Here is a 23425-nt window from a genome sequence, read left to right as displayed (position 1 = left end):
AGCACTGACATCTCCTGCGCTCTGAAGATGTTTCTTTGTTATGTGTGACGGGGCTCTGGGAACCATTTCAGAGGAAACAGAATAAAAAATCTGGGACCAAATGAACTTTTTCTCCCGACTTTAAGAGCTCCGAAAGGCAGTGAAGACGGTGGGAAAGGTTTGTTTGTGTAATTGTGTTTTCTGCCACCAGAGGGAGTCTCACCGACCCGCTGCCCCTGAATGCCATCAGGCAGGCTGAGGGGCACCATCAGAGGGGCGGAGCCAGGAAACCACGTGATGACAGCATGATGTGTGTGTGTTCCAGGTGTTCTGAGCTAAAGCTGCTCAGTGTGTGTCAGCAGCTCCTGAAACATCCCCGTCATGTCTCACTTTGGGCTGAAATGAACTTCAGCAGCAGCAGAGGAGGCTCTGACCATGGGCTGCTTCCTGCTGACTGCAAAGGCTCATGGGAACTTAGTCATTAGATTATCAGTGTTGTCATCATTCCTTTAGCTTCAGTTTGGCCTTTAATTTAAAGCACTTCTGTGGCCACCAACAGTTTCCTGAGGGAGGTTCCTGTGGATGAAGCTGTGCTGTTTTCCTCTTGTGGCAGAAAAGTGACAAAAACAACCTTCAACCCTGAGAAAAACCAGCTGCAGTCTGTTGCTGTTTGGCCTCACAGCTCATAGAAAGATAGAAAAACATGATATCTGACACGACTTTCCTCTCAGGGAGGGAACGCTCCCTGTTCCATGCTGAGGAACATGGAAATAAATACACAACACAGAGAGTTACAAGTACAATCATTTATTGGCAAAACAACAGCAACAAAATGCAGAAATAATGAGTACATTTGAACATTTACAGAAACATTTATTCTTATTTTAACACTGATGCAGCAACAAGCCTAAAAAACCTGAAAAAAATGGTTAAAAAAAACCCTGAGAAAGTCTTTAAAACAGCCTTCAGTTATTTTATAAACCTCATCTTTAGCTTGAGGTGAACTGATGGTTGGATGAAGTCTGAGGTCATCAGTGTGTTCATCACATGATCACAGTAACATGATGACATCATCAGACTGAGACAGAGGAGGAGGAGCCTGACGGCTGTCTCAGGTTACAGAAACACTCAGACAGGTTTCACTCATTCCTCTTTCAGAGCTTTAATGAGGAAACATGGATGCTGCTGGAGGCTTTCAGCTTAAAGAACCAACAAACACTTTAACTTGTACAGTTCATGCTGTGTGCAGAAGAGCAGAAGCTGCACACCATGAATAAAACATCCTCAGTGACTTCAGGACAGAAACAAGCAGCTGATATGAGCTGAGAGAGGATTCTTCTTCCTGTGTTCACATATCAGAGCTCTCTGCACCACCAGCCCTGCATTCATGGTTTGAATCCACACAGAAAACTGCACTTTTCACACGATGATCAGCAGGTAAACATATTGACATGATAAAGATTAACAATGATCCCCGGAAGAAACCCAAAAGGAACTCTCAGCACGAGATTTATGCTGAGTTCAGGTGTGGTTTGTGTATATCGTCAGGTGGGAACGACAGATAGAGCTGGGTATCATCAGCATAGCAGCGGTACATTAAGACAATCCAGGACATGTTCAACATGTGCAGGTTCTGTCTTAGTTCAGCTCTTCTGTGGTTCCACATGTTGGAATGATCACTAAGAACCACAAACAGCAGCAGGACACTCACAGTTCAGATGTTTCACCTGAAGGCTGCTGGGAATTCAGCTTCAGAAATGAAGGTTTTCTTCTATAGATCAGGAAACCAACAGCAAGAAGAAGAGATGAAACTGACAGACCAACCATCAGTCCAACAGAACATCCTCCTCTCCTCCTTCCTTCTCTCCTCCTTCCTTCTCTCCTCCTTCCTCCTCTCCTCCTTCCTTCTCTCCTCCTTCCTCCTCTCCTCCTTCCTTCTCTCCTCCTTCCTTCTCTCCTCCTTCCTCCGTCCCTGCAGGTCAGAAACAGATGTGGTTACCAGCTGTCAGGTGATGACTGAAGAACATTTCCTCTTCAAACTGCTGTCCCACATCATCTCCTGCACTCAGACCAGCTGCTTTCTACAGAGTCTCATCAACAACATCTTTAGAAAACACCTGAAACATCTGATCTGAGATGTTTCACTCTCACATCAACAACAGGAAGCTGCTTCAGCTCTGATCCAGAGACACACTCACACTCACCTGCTTCAACAACTGCCAGGAGGATGATGCTGATAGTCTTTAATTCTCTCTCCTGGTTTGTTCCTTCCTGGACGACTCTACACTCATATGTTCCTCTGTCAGCAGTCGTCACATCCTTCAGAATCAGAGACACGTCTCCATCCTTCATCTGTCTGTCCTGCAGATCCACCCGCTTCTTAAAAGATGGATGCTGGCCATCAAGATCGAGCTGATCATCACGGTAGATGAGAACATATTCTTTACCCCGATCAGTTCTGCTCCACTCTACAACTATGATGAGGTTGTTGTTGGGAGCTCTACATGTCAGAGTAACATCCTGTCCAGGTTTAGCTGTGATGATTTTCTGTTCTGCAGGAGAGGAAACAACACAGAGCAGAGAGGTTAAAGAGCTCTGAACTTCCACAGCAGCATCAGAGTGAGGAGACACCAGAGAGCCCACCCTGCTCTGAGCTGGACCTCAGGAGGTCTGATGAGCAACAAAACAGCTGAAACTGGTTCTGAACCAGCAGCTGATTTCCCTCCATCAGGTAAAGAAGTGAAACTCAGAGAATCCACACAGAAAACTTTTCACATGATGATCAACACATAAACAGCTCATATTCACATGATAAAGATTAATAATCATCAGCAGAAGAAACCTGACGGACAAACAATCAGTGCAACATGTAGCCCAGGTGGAAAAACAAGGGCAGGATGTCAAAGCCAGACGATACAGATACGGGCATGGAAGGACAGACTAAAAAGAGACAGACATACAAACCCAAGCCCTGCTATTATTTTAACTGCGGTGAAGATGGACACATTGCCCCATGCTGCACCGACCCTGCAAACCCCAACCTAGTGTAAGCTGGTTGAGCTTTAAGCTGTTGCAGCTTACAGAAATCAAAGCAGAACCTACCTTTCCAACTTCCCAAACGGTTAGTTGGCATCAAGAGTACAGCTCATGTGATTGTGAGAGGTGAAGAGGTCAACTGCCTTCTTGACCCAGGCTCACAAGTTACAACCATACCTGAGTCATTTTACAAGCAGCCCCTTTTGGAGCAGAAGATCAAAACACTGCATGACCTCTTAGAAGTGGAAGAAGCAAATGGCCAGCTCGTGCCTTACTTTGGCTATATAGATATTACCATAACCTTTCCAAATGACTTTATAGGGGTTCCAATAGATGTAAACACACTTGCCTTGGTTGTCCCTGACACTTCACAGTCCCTCATGCTCATAGGCACGAACACCCTGGATGTACTGTTTGACATCTACTCAGAGACTGACTTGACCAGTCTCGCCAGCCCCTCCCACATGGCTACAAAGTAGTCTTTAAAGTTATTGAGCCAAGGTGGAAGCAGGCAAGCAACGACCACCAGGGGGTAGTGAAGATGCAAGGCAGGATGCCTCAAGTCATTCCAGCTGGTGAAACTGTGGTGGTGGAGGGAGTTGCCCTTGTCAGTGGCCTTCAAGATGAGAAATCAGTTGTCATTGAATATCCATCATCATCCCCCTTGCCAGGCGGCCTGCTAGTAAAAGCTGGTCTAGTTGATTTCCCTCAGTTACGGCCACATAAGCTGCCAGTCGTCAAAAGCATTGAGTCTGACCACGACATTGTCATCCCTGCAAAGTGCACTATTGCAGAAATTAGTGCTTATCAGACCATCTTATTAAAAGAACATAGTATAGCCAAACAACCAGAACCCCTCCAGAGATCTCCTGAGACTCGGTCATCCCAGGAGACCAACTTAAATTTCAATTTTGGTGATTCCCCAATCCCACTCGAATGGAAGCAACGCATCACTCAGCAGCCCAACAATATGCCTGATGTGTTTGCACTTCATGACCTGGACTTTGGCTGTACAGATAAGGTAAAACACCACATAAAACTCACAGATGAAACTCCCTTCAAACTACGTGCCCGACCAGTCCATCCACAGGACATTGAAGCTGTCCGAAGGCACATTCAAGAGCTCCTTGATGCAGGAGTTATCAGGGAGTCAGAGTCGCCATTTGCGTCACCCATAGTGGTAGTCCGGAAAAAGAACGGCCAAGTCCGGTTGTGCAACGATTATAGGCGTCTCAACCTCCAGACTATAAAAGATGCATACAACCTTCCAAAGCTGGAGGACACATTCTCAGCTCTCAATGGTTCTCTGTCCTTGACCTGAAGTCGGGGTACTACCAGATCGAGGTTGAATAGGCAGACAAACCGAAGACGGCCTTCGTGTGCCCTCTCAAGTTCTGGGAGTTCAACAGAATGCCTCAGGGTGTGACTAATGCCCCCAGCACGTTCCAAAGATTAATGGACCGGTGCATGGAGGATATGCATTTGAAAGATGCTTTGGTCTTCGTTGACGACGAGATAGTATTCTCCAAAACCCTTGAGGAGCCTGAAGAAAGAGTTATGAAAGTGCTCACTTGTCTCAAAGAGTTTGGGTTAAAATTATCCCAAGAAAAATGTGTTTTCTTCCAGACATCAGTTCGTTACCTTGGTCATGTATTCTCCAGAAATGGTGTCGAGACTGATCCTGAGAAGATTGCAGCTCTTAAGACGTGGCCTGTCCCCCCGACCCTACGAGAATTGAAATCCTTCCTCGGTTTTGCTGGGTACTACAGGAGGTTTGTTAAGGGTTACTCCAGCATCGTAAAACCTCTCCACAACTTAACCTCTGGCTACCCACCTCTCCACAAGAAATCAAAGTTAAAACCAGCAAACATAAGACGGAACACAAATCAATACCATGACCCAAAAGAGCCCTTCGGAGATCGTTGGATGCCACCTTGCCAGCAAGCCATCGAGATGGTCATCCAAAGCCTCACTACAGCACCTGTATTAGCCTTTGCTGACCCCCAGAAACCCTATATACTGCACACCGACACCAGTACCACCGGACTCGGTGCTGTGTTGTATCAGGAGCAAGAGGCCCAACTTAGAGTCATAGGCTATGCGAGTAGAGGGCTGTCACGAAGCGAGAGTCGCTATCCAGTGCACAAATTAGTTTTTGGCACTCAAGTGGTCAGTTACGGAAAAGTTTAGCGACGGAAACCACTTCACTTTTGTAACTTACATTCTGACAACAGCAAAACTTGACGCAACCAGCTAGCAGGTTGCGTCAAGTGGTGGCTAGCAGCACTGTCCACATTCTCTTTCAAACTCCTCTATCGTCCAGGAAGGCAGAACGGAGATGCGGACGGATTATCCCGCAGACCACATGGGGTGCTGACAGATGATCTGAGGCTACGGCTACACGGAAACGTTTTTCACTGTAACCGATACTTTTGCTTATCGTTTGGCTGTCGCGGCCACATGGAGCCGGCGTTCCCACTACCCCAAAACGATAGTTTTGGAGAACGGGTTCCAGAGTGGGAAGATCTGAGAACGGCGTTGTTTCGTTTCCATTGTTACAGCCCAAACGGATTCGTTTACATGTGTATACGCCAGTGACGTATACACATACGTCAGTGACCAGAACAAAAAGCGGCAACATCCATTAAAAATCCGGAAGAAGAAGAAGACAACACAACAAGGACAGACAGCGATCATCATGGACCGCACAACATTGATAGCAGCACTGCTGCAGACACTGCTAACTACAGCGGCGTTGTTGAAGGAACAACGTGAGCTTCACGCTGGTAGAAGTAGGGGCGTACACGCATGCGCATTGCTTCTTCTATTGTTCTGGTGTAACCGGTGGGGGTGGCTTACAGCGCACATAGAGGTGTGGCGTGTGTACTGCATCGTTTTCAGCAAGCGTGGCGTTTTCATGAGAACTGAAGCTTTCCTGTGTGGTCGCAATAATTTTCGTACCCGTTTTCAAAAAAACCCTTGTTTCGTTTTCGTGTAGCCGTAGCCTGAGATCACAAAAAGAGAGAGAACGCATACAACAGTTTACTCAAGATCTCCTCTCTGATCCAAAAAACATCAATACAGTAGATCAGTCTGTTGTGAAAGCAATCTGTGAGAGACAGCTCACCTACAGCGTCAGTCCTGGTGTTGCCTTAGTAGAGACTCTTGCCATGTCCCCTAGTGCTGTGCCTGACAGCTATGTGCAAGAAGAACAGTTTGGAGGTCTGCCAACCATCCCCCATCTAACTGAAGCAGAGCTAGCAGCTAAGCAAATGGCTGATCAATGTATAAAACATGTTATCTCCCAGATCGAACACGTGGATACACCACCCCCCACCTTGCGCACCCAACTTCCAGATCTCCCACTGTTTCTCCGAGAGCTAAACCGTCTCGAGCTTCATAACAACATCCTGTACAGGCGATGCCTAGTTGGGTCCCAGACAACTTACCAGCTTGTACTCCCAGCTGAGCTGAGTGACACAAGCCCTTTTTCCATCAGATTCTGTAGCGAATTAAAAGTTATATCGCATTACTTTGTTGCGATATAAGATGCGTTCGGTTGGTTTTCCATCAAACAGGACGATTCTAGCGAAATAAAATGACATCACCGGAACGTGCTGATGCGCATTATTCTGACTCGACCAGATGATTTTCCATTACAAAAGTGGCGAATTAGAATGCTCGGTAGCGGGAATTTAATTGCTCGCGCTGTTATTGTCAGCCTCCCGGAATAGTAACAGTTGCTATAACTTTCAAGGCTACGTACCTTTTCAAATGGATTAATAAATAACACACCTCTCCACACCCAATCTCCACATATGACTTAACATTTGTCCTTGTAGTACAGCATGTCAACATTTGCTAAAACGTCATATCGTTGCTAAAAACAGCTAACAGGCCAATCTCTCTCTCTCACACACACTTCAAAAAATATGGGACACATTTGGAAGAATACAGGCACACACTTACCGGTACCGCTGTCAACCGTGGCTTCCTTCGCGGCGGTGACCACGGGCCGACTGCCCAAAATTAAGTCGATTTCCTCAAAATATTCATAATTTATTTTCCCCTCGGCTACACTCTTCCCACTATGCCTCTTCTCTGCCAGATATTTCCCCTTCATGCTCTTCCATTTGTTTCGTAGGGCCTCCCAATTCCTCTCAACGCCTCTCTTGTGCAAAACGGTGGACAGTTTTTTGAAGACATCTGCGTTTCTCTGCCTCTTCCCATCCAGGGCCCAAACAACGTCGACCTCCTGAATTGTGTTTAAAGCAGAGTCTCTGCTCTCGACCAGTTGTTTCTTTTATCATCGGACATTGTTGTTACTAGTTGTTGCTGCTGTTTTGATACCGACAGGATAGGTGAAATGGGGCGGCTGAGCGGCTCAACAACAACATTCGAATCCTCGCGCTTTACCAATACCATCTGCGCATCCGTGGCTAGTCTGAATCGCATTAACCTTTTCCATCACTTCTGTAGCGATACAACTTAGCCCAAAGATATACTGGTGATCACAGATCACTTCACTAAATTAGCGGTTGCCATCCCAACACCAAATCAAAAGGCCCGCACAGTAGTGAAGTGTCTGTGGGAGAACTTCATGGTACACTATGGTATCCCAGAAAAGTTATATAGTGACCAGGGTCCAGATTTCGAGTCCCGCACAATCAGGGAACTCTGTCAGGTGGCTTGTATCCGCAAGGTTAGGACAACTCCATACCACCCTAGGGGCAACCCTGTGGAGTGATTCAATCGTACCCTGCTTGACATGTTGGGCACTCTCCAAGATCACGATAAGTCCTGTTGGCGTGACCATGTAAGACCCCTGGTCCACGCCTACAATTGCACCAGGAATGAGGTGACTGGTTTTACCCCATATGAACTGATGTTCGGGCGCCAACCTCGCCTGCCAGTTGACCTTTCATTCAAGTTGCCAGTACACGAAGATCAACATTCATCTCACTCTGAGTATGTGCAAAACCTTAAGTCACGTCTCAAAGAAAGCTACAAGTTAGCTATGGACAAGGCTGCAAAGATGGCTCACAAGAACAAAACAAGGTTTTCATAGACATGTAATTGCCTCAGATTTGGAAGCTGGAGAACGAGTACTGGTCAGAAATGTTTGCATCCGGGGAAAACATAAGATTTCAGACAAATGGAAATCCACTGTCCATGTAGTGGTGAGAAGAGCAGGCACCCTTCCAGTTTACACGGTTAAACCTGAAAACAGGGATGGTCCCCTAAGGACACTACATAGGGACCTGTTACTTCCTTGTGAGTACCTACCTGTGGAGGAAAGCAGGGAGCCTGTACAGAAACCAGTACCACGCAGGCCAGGAACCCATGCAAACCCTGCGGTGGAGGAAGGGGATTCCTCAGATGAAGGAGATGATGTACTCATTCCTGTTTGTTTAAGTTCCCCTGTTCCCACGGTCAGTGAGAGTCCTGTGCACCCTGACCTACCTATGACCAATGTCCAAGATACTCAGCATACTGAACCTCCAGGCATTTGTCCTGTTGAGAGTCCTGTACACGCTCAGAATATTGATAGGACTCCTGGTATTGACAACCCACCTGATCTTGACCACCAACCTGATATGTCCAATAGTACTTCAGATGGTCCTTTGATGCTCATTGAGTCTAACTTTCACCAGAGTGATACTGAGTACTTACCCACCGATAGAGTCACACCAACCGAACAGGCAGATGAAACAGCCTTGTTTCAAACCGACTCACCTGGGGATGACCATCCGGAACCCCGAGGAGAGCAACTTCCAGTTCCCTCGGATATGTCAGACAATGACAAGGAGAAGGATGGCATTAGAGCTGCAGGACCTGAGGAAAGAGAGGAGGATGCAAGTGCAATGGGAGGAAAGGATGAAACAGTCCCAATGGATACAGAGGAGATAGAGGAACGAATGGATACAAATGATTCTGTCAGGAGATCTGAGAGAAACCGTCAGCCGCCAGGACAGCTTGAGTATACGGAGTTAGGTAATCCCTTGATCACAGCAGTGACATCATTCGTTCAAGGACTGTCAACAGCTTGGGCAGATGTCATAAGTGATGCTGAGGAGCTTTTTCGACCCCCTTCTTTATCCCCTCGAATAATTATCATTTAACTGTCTACCATGCACAGAGACGTGCATAAGTTCAAGAGGGGAGGGTGTAGCCCAGGTGGAAAAACACACATTACATTATATTAGAGACCAATAAAAGAAGAGGGGGAGTATTTATTTTATGTTTACATCGGCAAAGTTTAATGTTCCTGTTGCATTTGAATGAACCGCACAGTTCGTAATGCCCACGTGGGGAGTGCCTCAACAGCAAATCAGGGGCTACGCAGGCCACGTTCAGCCTCTCTGCTTGGAGGTGCATTGCAGGTGCGCAATTTTTCCGTTCTTTTCTGACCTTAGCCAGAGAAGTGAGCGCAGCTGCTTGTGAAGAAGACAGAAAAAGGAGAAAAGGAGACGTCGTCATTGTCTTGCTGCCCCCCCCGTTCTGTGATTGGATCCCAAACTCAGGCAAAAATAAGGGCGGTGGTTTCCAGGCTGACTTTGCAGTGAGAATGAAATCGCACGCAAAGCAGCATGGAAATTCCCAGGCTAGTGGTGATGTAAAAGTCCATGAGAGTGAACTGAGGTGGTTAATGGTGCAATATTTTGGAACGTGTGTATTGAGTCTTTTATTTTATGCCAATATATATATATATTTAAGGGGAAGTTGTTTTGTTTTCCTAATGCCAATTTAAAGGGAAAAAGAAAGTAATTTGATGTGTCATGATGAATGTAAAATAATATTTTATTCTGTAGTATTTTAACTAATTGAAGGAATTTATTTAATTTCAAGTGTAAGTTTAAAGCAGCTCAGAGGGTCATTTTTGGTGCAGTTTCTCTCGCATTAGTAGGCCGCTATTGTAGGAGTAATTAAGCACACTTCTTTGATACCTCTGAACAAACTCAATGTGTAATGTTACTGTATTTGCACATGGTTTTGATATGTTTATGATTTATATTTTGAATGATAATGGTTACCTACCATAAGTGTTATTGGAACAGTTAAACATGTGAGTTGTTGAATGTTTAGTCCTCATATTTGATATACTTGAACATTGAATGTTGTAGATTTGATAAGATTTATGTGAGGTTTGATGCAATATTCTGCATTTTAGACATTTAAACCTTAAACGATGCATCAGAGAGTGGAGTGTAATAAATATGACCTTGTTTATAGGTTTTGAGAGGACGGTGAAAATCTGGATCATGACGAGATTCCGGTTGAGACCGGTGGTGAGCCAAGACTTGCGACGCAGATTCACACGTACACACTCACATTCACATTACATTCCCATGAACCTTTTAAAGAAACAGGTGCACCTGCAACGATTTCTTATTTTTTAAGGGCCCCAACGGACAATTTTATTTCATCTCAGTGTGCACACTATTTTATTTTGGTCATTCATGTATGTTTTATATAACTTGAACATTTTTCTTGATTCTCTGTGAAAAAATACAAGAGTAGCTACTCAACGTTTATTCCTCTGCCTGATTCCTTATTGTTGCTCAACACATTGGCTCCTAGCGAATTTGGTGTCTTCTGATTCTGGCCAGAGTCTTATTAATAGTCTAACTTGTTATTATACTGTAATTCACTTTATCATTGCTAAATTGGTTACAAACAGGTCCTCCTCCAGCTTACTTGGAGGGGCTCAACCTGATTCAGAACACCAACTGGTTCATGATAATAAAATCCAGAACATGTTTAACATGTTCAGGTTCTACATGTTGGAATGATCACTAAGAACCACAAACAGCAGCAGGACACTCACAGTTCAGATGTTCACACAGATGAGATCTTACCAACTGCTGCTGGTTTCGCTGGAGGCTGATATCGATTCAACCAGGCAGGTTTTCTTTTATAGATCAGGAAACCACCAACAGCAAGAAGAAGAAGAAGAGATAAAACGATCAGTCCAACGATCAGTCCAACAGCTCCTCCTCCTCCCTTCTCTCCTCCACCCTCTCCTCCTCCAGTTCTCTTCCCTGCAGATCAGAAACAGATGTGGTTACCAGCTGTCAGGTGGGTGATGACTGAAGAACATTTCCTCTTCAAACTGCTGTCCCACATCATCTCCTGCACTCAGACCAGCTGCTTTCTACAGAGTCTCATCAACAACATCTTTAGAAAACACCTGAAACATCTGATCTGAGATGTTTCACTCTCACATCAACAACCAGGAAGCTGCTTCAGCTCTGATCCAGAGACACACTCACACTCACACTCACCTGGTTCAACAACTTCCAGGAGGATGATGCTGATGGTCTTGAAGCCTCTCTCCTGGTTTGTTCCTTCCTGCTTAACTCGACACTCATATGTTCCTTTGTCCTCAGTCGTCACATTTCTCAGAATCAGAGACACGTCTCCATCCTTCATCTGTCTGTCCTGCAGATCCACCCGGTTCTTAAAAGATGGATTCTGGTCATGTTGACCATAGTGACCATCTCTGTAGATGAGAACATATTTTGGCTTCAGATCAGCTCTGCTCCACTCTACAACTATGATGGGGTTGTTGTTGGGAGCTCTACATGTCAGAGTAACATCCTGTCCAGGTTCAGCTGGGATGATTTTCTGTTCTGCAGGAGAGGAAACAACACAGAGCAGAGAGGTTACAGAGAGAGGAAACAACACAGAGCAGAGAGGTTACAGAGAGGAAACAACACAGAGCAGAGAGGTTACAGAGAGGAAACAACACAGAGCAGAGAGGTTACAGAGAGGAAACAACACAGAGCAGAGAGGTTACAGAGAGAGGAAACAACACAGAGCAGAGAGGTTACAGAGAGGAAACAACACAGAGCAGAGAGGTTACAGAGAGAGGAAACAACACAGAGCAGAGAGGTTACAGAGAGGAAACAACACAGAGCAGAGAGGTTACAGAGAGGAAACAACACAGAGCAGAGAGGTTACAGAGAGAGGAAACAACACAGAGCAGAGAGGTTACAGAGAGAGGAAACAACACAGAGCAGAGAGGTTACAGAGAGGAAACAACACAGAGCAGAGAGGTTAAAGAGCTCAGAGAGGAACTCTGAACTTCCACAGCAGCATCAGAGTGAGGAGACACCAGAGAGCCCACCCTGCTCTGAGCTGGACCTCAGGAGGTCTGATGAGCAACAAAACAGCTGAAACTGGTTCTGAACCAGCAGCTGATTTCCCTCCATCAGGTAAAGAAGTGAAACTCAGAGAATCCACACAGAAAACTTTTCACACAATGATAAACACATAAACAGCTCATATTTACATGATTTAATCCACAGACATGACGCCTGATACTCAGAGTTCAGCCTCCTGTAGAAAGTGTGTAATGTGTGATCCTGTTACAGAGAATAAAAAGATTACATTTGTGTAATAAGCTGCTTTATAAATAAAACTGAATTTAAAAACTTTTTCTTTAAATTTTTCTCTAATTGTTTAGCTTTTACCTCGCCTCTGTAAACAGATGAATGAATCCTTTTCTCTCTCTCTTATAACCTGAACCTCTCATGTCAGCGTCTTGACACTAAAAGTTCTCCCACCCGCCCGACTTGAGTTATGACAAACATCCACACATCCCGGTCAGAGCCGGCAGACTTTTCCTTCACTGCATCTCATATGAAAACAGTTTCCAGCTTAAGTCCCCAGCTCAAACTCACCTGCAGAAACAGACAGGAGGAGGCCGACACACAGCAGAGAGACGCTCAGAGACGTTAAAGCAGCCATTTCCTCTTATTGTTCAGATCCAACTCTGTGGGAAAAGTTCAACAATTCCAGGATTTTCCAACAGATGCAGAAAACGTGATGAGTGTAACTCATAAACCAAACTAAGTTAGAAACGAAGCTGAACAATAAACCAGAACCTGAACAAATGTCCCTTCGTGCCTCGCTGTAACGATGTCTCGATAAATACGGAAGAAGGTGGAGTTTCAGAGGCGGCGCCTGATTGAAGTCTTCCGTATCAGCTTCGGAAGAATTCCGTATTCTTCCGAAGCTGATACGGAAGAAAGTGGAGTTTGAGAGGCGGTGCCTTCAATCAGCTGATCAGAGATCAGTGAACGATGACAAAATCTCTGAAAGTAACTCTGTGACCCGACTTCAGTCCCAACAGCAGCAACGTTCCTGTTAAACTCAGGACGTCTGTTCTCAGTGAGGAACAAACAGCAGAGAGACGCTCAGGAAAAACATGTCAAGACAAGCAGAGCTGAATGTCTGCAGAGCAGAGCGTGCACGCATGTAAATCACGTGATTCAACAGGAATGAGCTGCAGACCTCTGAGGCCTCTCAGGTGAGAATAAACAGCTACAGCGAGTGACTTTTAATACACAAAGAAGCATTTTTCCTTCATTTTCATCCATATTAGACGTGTAAAGTCTGGTTTAAAATCTTGTCAGATTTTTGTCAGACAGACTGCACTTCTGGTTCCACCTGAGAGCTTTTACATCAGTTCTCCTGATGACATCACACAGGTCAAACTCTGATTGGTTACAGAAGCTGACCTTTCAGCCAAGTCACAGCAGTACTTTATATGTGGTGAAAGGCGCTGTCGCCTCGAAGCAAGAAGGTTCCTGGTTCAAATCCCAGGTGAACTGCTGATTCTAAATGGACCCTATGAGTGAGTGTGAGTGTGCACGATGGCTTCTCTGTGATGGTCCTGGGTGTACAGACTCCAACCCCCCGAACAGAAGAAGTAGCTATAGAAGATGAATTAATGATGTTTTGGTTAACTCATTACGTCGTCACAAAGCAGCAGCAGCAGCAGGTGCAGCAGCTGTACTCTGGTTGCATGTAGAATGAACACTCAGAATACAGGATCTGCACTTTAATAAGAGACACAGGTCCACCTGTCACTGGGACACCGTGAGCATCCATTCATTCGTCCATCCATCCGTCCATCCATCCATCCATCCATCCGTCCATCCATCCATCCGTCCGTCCGTCCGTCCATCCGTCCATTCGTCCGTCCGTCCATCCATCCATCCATCCATCCATCCATCCATCCGTCCATCCATCCGTCCGTCCATCCGTCCGTCCATCCATCCATCCATCCATCCATCCATTCATCCATTCGTCCATTCATCCATTCGTCCGTCCGTCCATCCATCCATCCATCCATCCATCCATCCGTCCATCCATCCATCCATCCATCCATCCGTCCATCCATTCATCCATCCATCCATCCATCCATCCGTCCATCCATCCGTCCGTCCATCCGTCCGTCCATCCATCCATCCATCCATCCATCCATTCATCCATTCGTCCATTCATCCATTCGTCCGTCCGTCCATCCATCCATCCATCCATCCATCCATCCGTCCATCCATCCGTCCGTCCATCCGTCCGTCCATCCATCCATCCATCCATCCATCCATTCATCCATTCGTCCATTCATCCATTCGTCCGTCCGTCCGTCCATCCATCCATCCATCCATCCGTCCATCCATTCATCCATCCATCCATCCATCCATCCGTCCATCCATCCGTCCGTCCATCCGTCCGTCCATCCATCCATCCATCCATCCATCCATTCATCCATTCGTCCATTCATCCATTCGTCCGTCCGTCCATCCATTCATCCATCCATCCATCCATCCATCCGTCCATCCATCCGTCCGTCCATCCGTCCGTCCATCCATCCATCCATCCATCCATCCATTCATCCATTCGTCCATTCATCCATCCGTCCATCCGTCCATCCATCCATCCATCCATCCATCCATCCATTCATCCATTCGTCCATTCATCCATTCGTCCGTCCGTCCATCCATCCATCCATCCATCCATCCATCCGTCCGTCCGTCCATCCATCCATCATCTTCCTGCTTCTCCGGGGATCGGGTCGCGGGGGCAGCAGCTTAAGCAGAGAAGGGACGGGCCCGGAACACCTCACCAGGGAGGCGTCCAGGAGGCATCCTAACCAGATGGCCGAGCCACCTCATCTGACTCCTCTGGATGCGGAGGAGCAGCGGTTCTACTCCGAGCCCCTCCCGGATGACCGAGCTTCTCACCCTATCTCTAAGGGAGAGCCCAGACACCCTGCGGAGGAAACTCATTTTGGCCGCTTGTATCCACGATCTCATTCTCTCGGTCACTACCCACAGCTCGTGACCATAGGTGAGGGTAGGAACATAGATTGACCGGTAAATCGAGAGCTTGGCCTTCTGGCTCAGCTCCTTCTTCACCACGACGGGCCGGTGCAGAGCCCGCATCACTGCAGACGCCGCACCGATCCGTCTGTCAATCTCCTGCTCCATTCGTCCCTCACTCGTGAACAAGACCCCGAGATACTTGAGCTCCTCCACTTGGGGAAGGATCTCATTCCCGACCCGGAGAGGGCATTCCACCCTTTTCCGGCCGAGGACCATGGTCTCAGATTTGGAGGTGCTGATTCTCATCCCAGCCGCTTCACACTCGGCTGCGAACCGCCCCAGTGAGAGCTGAAGGTCACGGCCCGACGACGCCAACAGAACCAAATCGTCCGCAAAAAAGCAGAGACCCGATTCTGAGGTCGCCAAACCGGACCCCCTCAATGCCCTGGCTGCGCCTAGAAATTCTGTCCATAAAAATTATGAACAGAATCGGTGACAAAGGGCAGCCCTGACGGAGTCCAACCCTCACAGGAAACATGTCCGACTTACTGCCGGCAATGCGGACCAAACTCTGACACCGGTCATACAGAGACCGAACAGCCCAAATCAAGGAGTCCGGCACTCCATACTCCCGGAGCACCTCCCACCAGAGTCCCTAATGGACAAGGTTGAACGCCTTCACCAAATCCACAAAACACATGTAGACCGGTTGGGCGAACTCCCATGCACCCTCCAGGATCCTGCTGAGGGTATAGAGCTGGTCTACTGTTCCACGGCCAGGACGAAAACCACACTGCACCTCCTGAATCCGAGATTCGCTTATCCGGCAGATCCTCCTCTCCAGTACCCCCGAATAGACCTTACCAGGGAGGCTGAGGAGTGTGATCCCCCTATAGTTGGAACACACCCTCCAGCCCCCCGTTTTAAAGAGGGGGACCACCACCCCGATCTGCCAGTCCAGAGGCACTGCCCCCGATGTCCACGCGATGCTGCAGAGGCCTGTCAACCAAGACAGCCCTAAAGCATCCAGAGCCTTGAGGAACTCCGGACGGACCTCATCCACCCCCGGGGCCTTGCCACGAGGAGGTTTTTGACCACCTCGGCAACCTCAGCCCCAGAAATGGGAGGCCCCACGTCCGAGCTCCCCAACTCTGCTTCCTCATCGGAAGGCATGTCGGTAGGATTGAGGAGGTAATAATAATAATAATATATTTGATTTATAAAGCACTTTACATCAACTTAATGACCTCAGAGTGCTACATTTTAAAACTAGCATTTAAAAAACAAAACAAATAAACAAACAGAGAAATAATTCAAAGATTTTTCAGTTAAACTAAAGGCTTTTCTAAAAAGGCCTTTTTTTTAAAGAATCCACAGTCTGTGGTGCCCTTAGATGGTCAGGGAGAGCATTCCACAGACTGGGTGCAGCTGAGCTGAAGGCCCGGTCGACCATACTCCTGAGCCTTGTCCTCTGGAGCTGGAGGAGGTCGGCCTGTCCAGAGCGGAGATGACTTGAGGAGGAATGAGGGGCAATGAGTTCTTTGATGAGGGGGGGGGGGGGGGGGGGGCAGTGCCATGGAGGCACTGGTGGGACAGAAGGGAATCTTGAATTTGACAGGAAGCCAATGGAGGGATCTGAGGATGGGTGTGATGTGGTGGTACTTCAGCACCCCCATCAGGATCCTGGCAGCACAGTTCTGAATATACTGCATCTGCTGGATGTTCTTGCCGGGGATCCCGATGAGGAGTGTGTTGCAGTAGTCCAGCCTGGAGGAGACAAAGGCGTGGACGAGTTTTTCGGAATCAGGGAGAGTGAGTACAGGGCGGAGTTTTGCAATGTTTCTGAGGTGAAAGAAGGAGGTTTTGCAGAGTTGTTTGATGTGGGCCTCAAAGGTCAGGTGAGGGTCCATCCTAACACCGAGATTAGTGACTGAGGGTGAAAGGTGGATGTCTTGGCCGTAGAAGGTGATGCTGGTGATAGTGGATGACCGGATCTGGTGCGGAGTGCCAACAAGAATGGCTTCTGTTTTTGAGCTGTTTAGTTGCATGAAGTTTGCCGTCATCCACGCCATTATCTCCTCCAGGCAGGTGGAGTTGGGTGTCATCAGCATAGCAGTGGAAAGATATTCCATGCCGGCTGAGGACACGACCGAGGGGGAGCATGTACAGTGTGAAGAGGGTGGGGCCAAGGACGGAACCTTGAGGGACACCACATGTAGCGTAGTGCGTGTCTGATTTTGCACCTCCCAGGGAAACATATTCTGTTCTGTCAGTGAGATATGATGTGAACCAAGCCAGGGTGGTGTCAGAAAGTCCGATGGAGGAGTGGAGGCGGTGTAGAAGGATGTGGAGAGCCAGCGTCAGCTGTCATTTGCAGGACATTTGTAACCCTGACCAGAGCGGTTTCCGTACTGTGGCCAGAGCGGAACCCAGAGTGGAACTTCTCATACAAGCTGTTAGTGGTGAGGTGGTTGTGAAGTTGGGCAGAAACTAACTTTTCCGTTCGCGGTTGGCAGTGGAGAGATGTTGGAGGTCAGTAGTCAGGGTGACTGGGTTGATGTTTTTAAAGTTCCTGAAACTGATTTGTCTGCTGGACTTATTGAAGGGGGACGAGGTGGGTAGCTCCATTGAGATGGCTTTGTGGTCAGACATGCCCAGATCGTGCACCAAGAGATTGCTGATGGAGGTGGAGTTGGTGATCAACAAATCAAGGGTGTGGCCTCTGGAGTGTGTTGGGATATTGACGTGTTGGGTGAGGTTGAGACTGTCAATGAGATTGAGGAGTTCGGCTACATAGTAGGAAGGGGGGTTGTTAACATGAATATTAAAATCGCCAAGTATGATGATTTTCCCTGGGGTTGTGCAGAGTGTGGTAAGGAGGTCATGTATCTCAGGGATGAAGGCTGGGTTGGGTTTGGAGGGGCGGTATATCAGGAGAACTGTGGTGGAAAGTGGTGGTTTGCATTTAAACGCAAGGCATTCAAAAGAGGAGAGAACAGGCAGGGACAGGGGGGACAACTGTCAAGTCTCCCCAGTGCACAACGGCAAGGCCACCACCACGGCCAGGGGTGCGGGCTTTGCTGAGGTAGGTGTAGCGAGGGGGACAGGCTTCATTTGGACTCGAGTACACCTCTGGTTGTTGCCAAGTCTCAACTAAACACATGAAGTGTATTTTCTCATTTATGATGTGGTCACGAATAAAAGATGCCTTGTTATTAAGGGATTGTGCATTTAAAAGTTCAATTTTAACAGGGGGAGATGGGGTGGTGTTGGAGTGTCTCTGTAGGGGCCGGAGTAGGGTGTGATCCACTCCACGTTTTCTGTCCTGCGTAGCATCAAATAGCCTCTTGGTGGCAGTCCTCTGATGATGTGTCAGTTGTGCGACGGGCGTCCAGATGGAAGGAATGCACAGCCCAAGCTGCCGGTGGTAAACAAAGTTTCTGTGTGTACTACGGTGGGCATAACGGGTGCGACGCAATAGTCCGAGTTTATTTACAATGGGGATATTAAGTCCAGGAGTGATTGCGGAGTTGAGTTTGTGGAGTTCTGAGGAGAAATAACTGAAAGCCATGCCAAACAAGGACGAATTCCGCCTAGCTAACTGCTAAGCAGACAGACTCAGGAGGACAAACCAGACCATGAAGCAGACGCCAGAACACGGTTTGTGGAAGCGGCGGAATAGTTGTTCTCAGGTTGGTCGAACTTTGTTGATGTAAACAATCCAAACGAGGGCAGAAATCCCAAAGGGGGGGAGGGTTTCCGGTTGTAATCCAAAGTAAAGGCAAGGTCCTTAATGTTCAACTCAAGTTAGAAAGAAAAATCGCTAACTAAGCGTCAGGACACAGATAGCCTCGTTGAGCAGCGGCAGCCAAATCGCGCCAGCGTACACCTCGAAGTATTCCCCCCACCGACTCACGACGTCCCTAGATGAGGTCAGCAGAGCCCCGCCCTCACCGGTGTTGATGGTGCACCGCTCCCCTCCTGAGCCACTGGATGGTGGACCAGAATCTCTTCGAGGCCGTCCAGAAGTCGTTCTCCATGACCCCACCGAACTCCTCCCAAGCCCGAGTTTTTGCCTCAGCAACCGCCGTGACTGCGTTACGCTTGGCCTGTCGGTACCCATCAGCTGCTTCCAGAGTCACAGAGTTACTGACCACCTTACGGCCACAGCTTCAACCACAAAGTTGATCATCGAGCTGCGGCGTAGGGACAGTCCATGACGAGCACAGAAGTCCAATAACATAACACCACTCTGATTCAGATCGGGGGGGGCGTTCCTATCACCCCCTTCCAGGTCTCACTGTCATTGCCCACGTGAGCATTGAAGTCCCCCAGCAGGACGAGGGAGTCTCCTGCAGGAGCACTCTCCAGTTCCTCCTCCAGGGACTCCAAAAAGTGTGGGTACTCTGAACTGCTGTTTGGTGCCTAAACACAAACAAAAGTCAGGACCTGTCCCCCCACCTGAAGGCGGAGGGAGGCTACCCTCTCGGGTAAACCCCGATGTGCAGGCACACAGCCGGGGGGAAATAAGTATGCCCACACCCACTCTGCACCTCTCACCACGGGAACTCCAGAGTGAAAGAGAGTCCAACCCCTCTCAAAGAGGCTGGTTTGGGAGCCCAAGCCGTGCGTCCAGATGCTCAGTTATACACCAGTTAAAGGTGGATGATTTATCTGATCTGATTATTTACAACATCTTCATTCAGCTTTGGACATATTTCTGGAAGTAATGGTTTATTGCTTGTATCTTTAAAAACTTTGCCCCCTGGTGTATGAAGAGAAGAAGAAAGCACAGGGACCCACACAGGAAGAGGGCGGGCTTTATTTGGCGCTTCAACAACAAGCTCAAACTGGCCAAATGAGTGAGAGACACAACGATGGAAACAAGTGTTCAGTACCTGCTCTGTAAGTAGAGAAGCTGTTTTTTTCTGCTTTAGCTGAAATCCTTTAACTGTTCCTGCTCTGTGGAGAACTTCTGATAGTGGAGGGGACATTAAAACAGCTCAGGCTGAGGTCGGATGGAAAACACATGATGATGAGCTGCTTCAGGAGGAACTTTACACGACTAAGAGCGGACAGAAACTCAGTGAAAAGAATGCTAAATAAATGCTCAGTTTGATCCAAACTCCTGCAGCTGAGCGTGTAAAGAATAAACCGTGTGAGTGGTATGTGGGGGGGGCAGCAGGGCTTTACCACTGCTCGCCCCACCTTGTTTCAGCTCAGGTGTTTTCTGCTAAAGTCGACAACAGGAAATGTTTGAGGAAATCTAAGAGACAGTGGTGTCAGATAGAGATGGGCTTTAGGCCACGCCCACACAGAACCTTATCAGAAAGTAGAAATGGACTATTCCTGTGCAGCACTTTTCTGATCTTAATGACACTCAGAGCTTCAACACTACCTGCCACATTCAGCCACACTCACACAGCACGTCTTAGTCTGTAACTACAGGCTTTCTGCTCAGTCACACACCTTCATGCACCCATGGATGCGTCGCTAGGCAACGTGGGGTTCAGCGTCTTCCACCTGTGGCCGGGGAAGCCGGAGTGGAACCACCAACCTCCCCATTGGCGCCTGCTCTTGCTCCTGAGCTCCAGCTGCTCTTTCTCTGCATATCAGAGAATAGGACAACCTACTGTGGTCGGTATGTTACAGTTCTGTGTGTGCTGCCATGGAATATGTTTCCATGCTGTTCCTGTTCATGAATGCTCCGTAAGAGGCCGCCCACATGAGTCCCACTACTTTGGTCTTTTCTCCACAGCATCAGCAGTTAGAGTTAGCTTTGTTATTGAGTGCCTAACATTTCAGATAAAGGACATAACAGCAGTATTTATTGCACATGGAGCAGCTTCACATCAGCACAGAAAGATGTTTGTATTCATCGCTGGTTTGATCTGAGCTCTGTGTTTCTCAGGTTGTCGGGTTTATAGAGTTAAATGACTTTATTTGTCTGATTCAGACCAACCTGAGTCTCATTTCTCTTCAGTTCTGACGTCACTGCTGAGCTGCACAGCTGATCCAGGTTAGTTTTACAAGCTTTTATCACCATTCAGATGTTTGAACTCTTTATCAGTGACTTCAGCAGGAAGCTGTAATATGAAAGAGATGGAATAATGAACAAGTAAATCAAGGTTTTTGCTCATTATGTCAGCGCTCACAGCTGGTCTGACTGTGAGTCCCAGCAGCTCTCAGTTCTTTGTTAGAGACTCTGTGTCTCTGAGCTGTGAGGAGGACCACAGCTCTGCTGGATGGACTCTGAGGAGGAACACAAGCAGAGGAACCAGGACTCAGTGTGGATCAGGATGGGGCAAAGCAGCCGGTTCCTCCTGTAACATCAGCTACACATACACATCAGACAGTGGAGTTTACTGGTGTGAGTCCAGAGAGGGAGCAGCCAGTAACAGCATCAGCCTCACTGTCTCTGGTAAGATCAGACTGTGGAGTTAGTGCTGATGAAGCTGTGTGGAAATGGATGAAATGCTGTAGTTTGTCTCTGTGTTGAGGTGGATCAGTGATCCTGCAGAGTCCTGTCCTCCCTGTGATGGAGGGAGGTGACGTCACTCTGAGCTGTCCAACACAGACCCCTCCCTCCAACCTCCCAGCTGCTTTCTATAAAGATGGCTCCCTCATCAGGGCTGAGCCTACAGGTCACATGACCCTCCACCATGTTACCAGCTCTGATGAAGGCCTCTACAGGTGCAGCATCAGCGGTCATGGAGAGTCTCCACCCAGCTGGATCTCTGTCACAGGTGAGGAGCTTCACTGTCATTTCAGCACTTATTTCCTCCACAGTCACCTGACCAGGTGGGATTCTGTCTGCAGAGAAACCTGCAACCACAGCTCCGCCCACATCTGAAGCTCCGCCCATATCGGTAGCTCCGCCCCCTGCCTCAGCCTCCCTCCACCTTGTGTTCAGACTGCTCCTCCACCTGCTGGTGTTCTGTCCGTACTTCATCTCCACCCTCCTCATGGTGTCTTTATATCGACACAGAGCCACAGGTAACACTCTGAACCATTCACTGACCTGTCAATCAATCAATCAATCAATCAATCAATGATTTTCAGGTCTCTCTAACTGAACTCTCCTTGTTTTGTTGAATTTTCTTCATTTCCTTTCTCACCTGCTCTGACTACAGGAAGTGAACTGCCCGTCTCCACGGTGATGACCCCGCCCACCCAGGCTGAGCAGGGATTGGATGATGACTATGATGATGTCACCACAGAGCATCACTTCTGACCTGAGCTGAACGTCTCATCACTCTCTACCTGCTGTGACTAAGTTGTAACTTTGGGTTTTTAAAGTTGTGTTTTCAGTGTTTCCTGGTTTGTCAGGTTATTCTTTACTTTGTTGTTTCTGACTGTTTTAATGTAATTGATCTCTTCCTTTTCTTTGGAACTTTTCCTTATCCCACTTCCGCCTGTTATTTGACTTTTGCCTGAAAATAAACATTTGGATGTTGGACTTTAAGCCGTCCTGTTTCTTCCTCCCTGAGTTACCATCCCAGCATCAGCAGATAAAAAGGACCAGCCAAGAAAAGTCCAGCAGAAGTTGGATTTTCTGCTCTGTATCTGTGGGTTCTTAAAGCCAGCTGTGAATCTGAGATGATTCCCAAACAGACAGCTGATGTAGTAAAGCAACATCTTTCTCCGGTCATCGTTGACACGTTGAAACATTTGACCCCGGGCCTTTGGTGCCTTTAAAGCTGCTGTTTTATTGGTAAAATGAGCTAAATGAAGGTTTCTTATTCACAGAAAAGCAGCAAACCAAAAGGAAGCCGCGATTTCTTCCCACTTTGTTCTTTCCATGCGCAGAGGTCCAACAATCTAACTTCCAGCTTTGAGTTTTCACCTCAGAGTTACCCTGAATGCAGCAGGTGGAGTCAGCAGGATGTCATAGCTCAGGTTCTGATCTGGTACTGGTCCGATCCTGAACGTCCCAGCAGGGCAAAAACAGCCCGTCTGAACCGAGCAGTGAAGAGAGCACGATGCCGTGTGGACTGATGGCAGCAGCCGCACAGTTTCCTGTTCTCTGACTGACCACAGATCAGAGGTTAAAGCAGAGAGGGGAAACAAACCAGCTCCATCTCACTTCCTGTCAGCTGACCACTCCCTCCAACCCCCCAGCTGCTTTCTATAAAGATGGCTCCCTCATCAGGGCGGAGCCTACAGGTCACATGACCCTCCTCCATGTTACCAGCTCTGATGAAGGCCTCTACTGGTGTAACATCAGCGGTCATGGAGAGTCTCCACCCAGCTGGATCTCTGTCACAGGTGAGGGTTACTCAGGTGAGTCTCTG

General features: G+C 47.7%; 2 protein-coding genes across 2 annotated transcripts; one reads left to right on the top strand and one right to left on the bottom strand.

The window, feature by feature from the left end:
* Nucleotides 1-1591: 1591 nt before the first annotated feature.
* LOC142369488 (uncharacterized) lies at nucleotides 1592-12957 on the bottom strand. The gene is made up of 5 exons (XM_075451836.1): nucleotides 12702-12957; nucleotides 11301-11648; nucleotides 10875-11057; nucleotides 2184-2531; nucleotides 1592-1951 (listed from the first exon to the last, which is right to left on the bottom strand). The coding sequence occupies exons 1-5, from the start codon at nucleotides 12766-12768 to the stop codon at nucleotides 1806-1808; spliced, it is 1092 nt and encodes a 363-aa protein (XP_075307951.1). The 5' UTR covers nucleotides 12769-12957; the 3' UTR covers nucleotides 1592-1805.
* A 183-nt stretch (nucleotides 12958-13140) lies between these two features.
* Nucleotides 13141-22971, top strand: LOC142368844 (uncharacterized). The gene is made up of 7 exons (XM_075451040.1): nucleotides 13141-13330; nucleotides 19910-20036; nucleotides 21115-21150; nucleotides 21280-21552; nucleotides 21632-21877; nucleotides 21951-22127; nucleotides 22265-22971. The coding sequence occupies exons 2-7, from the start codon at nucleotides 20009-20011 to the stop codon at nucleotides 22363-22365; spliced, it is 861 nt and encodes a 286-aa protein (XP_075307155.1). The 5' UTR covers nucleotides 13141-13330; nucleotides 19910-20008; the 3' UTR covers nucleotides 22366-22971.
* The last annotated feature ends 454 nt before the right edge of the window (nucleotides 22972-23425 follow it).

This window comes from Odontesthes bonariensis, chromosome 19 (assembly GCF_027942865.1).
Source record: "Odontesthes bonariensis isolate fOdoBon6 chromosome 19, fOdoBon6.hap1, whole genome shotgun sequence".
Taxonomy (NCBI): Eukaryota; Metazoa; Chordata; class Actinopteri; order Atheriniformes; family Atherinopsidae; genus Odontesthes; species Odontesthes bonariensis.
Note: the sequence above shows the minus strand (reverse complement) of the source record. Positions and strands in the feature narration are given on the sequence as shown.